Consider the following 5,000-nt stretch of genomic DNA (forward strand, 5'->3'; position numbering starts at 1 on the left):
TTTTAACAAATTGTTTAGTTCCAGATAAAAAGAAAAGAAAAGAAAAAAAAGGTAGAGTTTCAGTTACTGTTACAGGAATTTCATCAAAGTTAATTATAATCTTAACAGTAAGAAGCTAGCTTTTATCATGCTACATTTTCTTAATGACTGCTTTACATGATACAAATAACTTTGATAACACCTGAACTCATAATATGAAATCAATGTATAACTTCCACTTCCTTTCATCAATTTGCTGTCTCTCTTTTTATTGTTTCAGTAAAACATCATTACAAATAACCACATCCGATGGTGTCGTCTATTCGCCATCATAAAACCACTATCATCACAAAGAAAAACTACTGTGTAAATTTGTCAATACATATCATACTGAGGTATGCTCAAGCAAGGCTGACATGTAATAGGGATCACACACACAAAAAATCTGCATTTTCTGGTCAAGTTCTCAAAATAGTCTAAATTTGAGAACAGAATTTCTTTTAAGATCCAACTCAGTTGAACATTTCCTCTCACTTAGACAGCATTAATAAAAAAGGAAAAAATAATAAAAAACAATAACAGAATTATGGCTTTCTTTTCAAAGCCTTAGTTACATACAGCTCTAAGAATTGGACCCAAAATACAGTGTCTCAGATCTTTAACACAGACTTTCTCTTTCTCTTATTTTTTCTTTTTCATTGTTTTCTTAAGAGCTGACAAAGTGAACATATTTTTCCTCTCTTCTTTTTCTTTCTTTCTTTCTTTCTTTCTTTCTTCTTTCTTTCTCTTTCTTTCTTTCTTTCTTTCTTTCTTCTGTCTTCTTTTTCAATCTTTGGTTCATTTGACTTGAAAGTTATACATCAAAAGAACATTGATGAACTGATGAACTCATGTTTCCTCTTTCACTTCATCTCACGGGTCTTTCCTAGCATTCATGCTTGTCTCTTCACATGTCGTCTAGGGATGGTAACCAGAAGGCCTGGAAAGAGAATGAATAATACTTCAACAAATAAGAAAGAGAGCATTTTACATGTTTCATTCACAAAAGAGACAAAACTTGTGATTCTCATGAGGACTTTGGAATATATGAGACTAATTTTGAATTACTCATATAAAATATTATGTGTGCCTACAAGTCTAAGCAATGTACTCTTCAAAATTGTGTTTATGATACTCTGATTAAAGTCAAAGACAAAGATTCTTATATTATCAAACTGGCTTTTAACCCACTGCTACTTGAAACATGTTAACTTTGATTAGTGAACTTTGTCTGTTTATAAATAGATTGCTCCAAAAGTGCTCAGGCAATAAGGAGCTCATTGGTGGGCCAATGTGACTTCACCTGATTTCCCCTTTCCTTTATTTATAGGGGAAAATATTTTTTTTCCTAATGCTATTCCTCATCAAGGAAGATTTAGAAGGGTGGAATGTACCATCCATGAGCCATGGCTGGAAAAGTGTTGGTTCAAGGGAGGACACCATGACTGGTGGTGCTGGGTGTGCTATAGAAAATTAAATAAAAATATGACACAAACAACAAAATATTCCCTATTGTTACAGTTCAGAGTTGTAGACAACCTAGAGACATAATATGGAGTTTGTGCAAGGAAACAGTCTGTCACCATCATGATTCAGCATTTCAAATAACAATTATAGACCTTGGGAAATGGCAAACAAACAAAAAATGCTTATGAAAGAAAAGAGATAATAATATTACAAAGGAGAGGCAAGTGTTCGTGTGTGCTGGGACTACAAGCCACATACCCAGGAGAGTCACCAATCAAGTAATCCTAATGCCTGGATTTTGGGCGACTGCTATTATCATCATTATTGACATTATGTCTAACTAAAAATACTAAAAGCAATAAAAAACAAAAAATAATCTTTCCAAACATCATGGGAAAGGGTAAACAGGTGAGACAGGGAGAACCAATAATAGACTCCTTGGTGACCAAGTACTTATGGAGCCATATATGTGTAAGCACAATGAATAAACCAAAATCAAAGTGGACATGGCATACATGTACATTCCATGCCTCACACACTACTAAGTTTGTGCACTATAATGCATTTACACAGAAAATAAGAAAATGGCTTTGCTGATTAGGCTAGCCCATCAATATGACATACCTTCCAGTTAAATAGTCTAAAGTAGCCTTAGTATGCCTTAGACTTCAATTTACTGAATAAAACAAAAGAACAAATATACAGTCCCTTTACACCCACCATGTTTGTGCATCCTGACGCCAACATCATGTATTTAGGGTTGAACTGAACACACTGAACAGGCCCAGTATGGTCAGCATTCAGCACACAAACCTGCCAAACAAAATATAATTTACAATAGCAAATACATACACAAAAAAGGAAAAACAAATAAATAGAAAAAAAGAAAAAGAAAAGAAAGCATTTCCTGTTAAAATGGCATGTCTTCCATAAGAACCAAATATAACAAATATCCTCAATAAATGTGAAAACCCCCACAGTATAAAGCTCACCTTGTAGCCTGTTTCCGCATTCCACACATGGACTCTACCATCAGTCGACCCACTGAAAATAAACTGTGAATCGGGGCTAAAGGACGCCTCTAAGGGAATGCCTTTGTTGTTCAGATGTCCCTATGTAAAAGAAACAAACGCAAAACATTAACCTTTATAAACATCCCACTCTTTACAATAAATCAATAAATCAATAAATCAGTAAACAAAAAGTCTGCAAGTATCAACTATGTAAGTATCATTTCAATAAAAACACACACACAAAAAAAAAAAAAAGGAAGGGGAAAGAACAGTACAGCAGACTTGGAGACGCAACTCACGGCAAAGGTTTTGAGCGCCGTTCCCTGGAAAGCATCCACAAGTCTGATAACTGATCCATTTGTAGACGTGAGAATCGTCTTCCCATCAGGACTGAATTTGATCCCAGTCCAGTCACACTCCTTCTCCATGGATAATTGGAACGTACTAAATGGACCCTTATCGAATGATCTGAAAATATATAAGGAACACTGGTCACCCTAAGTCTCACTCGTCAAATACCTTTATATGCATATGTGCGTGCACACGGGCACGTCTGCATGCATGCACACACACACACACACACACACACACACACACACACACACACACACACACACACACACACACGCGCTTGCATACTTTTATGTCATATATACATATATAAATTTTAAATTGTGTATATAAATACATGTAGAAAAGGTATGAATGAGAATGAATATCTTCACAATACAAATGATGTATTTGACTGGTTTCGATTATATCTTCATCAGAACAGTGAAATACATCTATTGTATTGTGAAGATATTCATTTTCATACCTTTTCTACATTTGTCAACATGAATACAGTTCATATAAATACATCTTTATTTTGGTAAATCAAAAATCTTGGGCAAGGTATATGTAGCATGAAAACTGAAAAGTATTATGAAATAAATCATTCTTCACTCAATGCCGCCGGGGAAAATGAAAAAAAAAAAAAAAAAAAATGGGGAAAATGCTGTGCCTATTTTCTATATTTTTTTGTGAAATGTCTGCCCATAGATGGCTCTGCTAATGCTTAGCCATAAAGGAGTCAATTAGTAGACCTTGCAACCTTACGTGATTTGAATTGGCGGGAAAAACGTATTTTTTACTAGTGCTATGAATATTGATGGTGTTATTTTTATTATAAACGTTATAATTATTATGATGTTTTTTTAACATTAGTAACAGCAAAATAAGATAACGTAAAATATTTCGTAAATCAAAGAAAAGGGTGACCATCCGAGACAGGCAGTACTCATAACTGGCTCATTGGTGACTTAGTACAAGTGTAGCCATCTATGTGTAAAAAAAATCAAACAAGTACTCACAGTGGGCATAGCACATACCTACACGTCATACCCGTCGGGAAGGGGTTAATCCTATCTTTTAAGTTTTTTTTATAAACTACACAAATATAATGAATTCTAAAATGCTAAAAGAATAACCAATCTTTACAGACATCTGCTTCATCCAGTGATCATGGAACCGGAGCCAAATGGGGCAATTGAGAAAAAAATTCAAATCTCGCACATCCTTTTCCTAAATATTTTGGGTTCTAATAATGCATTTTGTCCTACCATTACTTTCTTTTACCACTAAGAAAAAAAAAAAATTGTGCTAACCACTTTATTTCACTTCAACCCCTTTAGCTAAACTGGAGAGCTTGAAAGAGATAACTTGTTTTTGTTTACTTTTACATTTACAAGAATATGATTTTACATAAGAAGGTTGGGGGTTATTGTGTGCAAAAATCCTCAAAATTTAATTAATTAATTTCAACTGTGTTTTTGCATAATCCATTTTCCCATTTGCGTTACAAGTAAATTTTGTACCTTTTAAGATTTAATCATTTGATTACTTTCTATAATGACTAAATTCCTGTTCTATCTAATGAATAAATACCTTTGATTGAATGGAACAATAAGAGCAACTGAAATACACTTACACAATTCATTAGGCAAGACACTTCATTAGACATGGCCAATGCTTTGTGTCCCGAAGCATAAATTCACAAAGCAGAAGTTAATGAACTACATACAACTTTTATCATCCCCACTCAATCCTATCTTGCAATATATACCCTTCATTTTGCCATTAGTCTTTACACATAAGAGAAGATAAATCCAACATGGATCTTACTGTACATCTCACTCACTCACTCACTCACTCACTCACTCACTCACTCACTCACTCACTCACTCACTCACTCACTCACTCACTCACTCACTCACTCACTCACTCACTCACTCACTCACTCTCACACACACACACACACACACACACACACACACACACACACACACACACACACACACACACACACACACACACACACACACACACACACACACACAAAAAAAAAAAGCTTGCACTCTCAACTCCAAAAGGATTATAAACAGACTTGAGGCAGTGATGGGTAACAGGGCTTTGTTAAATTCAGCATTTTTACTCCTTGACTGCAAATGATGCCTTTGTTTT

The 5,000-nt window shown here is 34.7% G+C and overlaps 1 protein-coding gene across 2 annotated transcripts in view; it reads right to left on the minus strand.

The window, feature by feature from the left end:
• The window catches only part of LOC125029603 (WD repeat-containing protein 82-like), an 11,617-nt gene that overhangs the window by 3,068 nt on the left and 3,549 nt on the right, over positions 1-5,000 (minus strand). For both annotated transcript variants that reach the window (XM_047619580.1, XM_047619581.1), the window contains exons 2-5: positions 2,798-2,966; positions 2,478-2,597; positions 2,206-2,298; positions 1-958 (exon numbers count right to left, since the gene is read on the minus strand). The exon at positions 1-958 is cut by the window's left edge and continues 3,068 nt beyond it. In XM_047619580.1, coding sequence (XP_047475536.1) covers positions 926-958; positions 2,206-2,298; positions 2,478-2,597; positions 2,798-2,966 — 415 coding nt within the window. In that variant the 3' untranslated portion in view covers positions 1-925. The remainder of the gene's footprint in view (positions 959-2,205; positions 2,299-2,477; positions 2,598-2,797; positions 2,967-5,000) is intronic.

Source organism: Penaeus chinensis, chromosome 10, assembly GCF_019202785.1.
Source record: "Penaeus chinensis breed Huanghai No. 1 chromosome 10, ASM1920278v2, whole genome shotgun sequence".
Taxonomy (NCBI): Eukaryota; Metazoa; Arthropoda; class Malacostraca; order Decapoda; family Penaeidae; genus Penaeus; species Penaeus chinensis.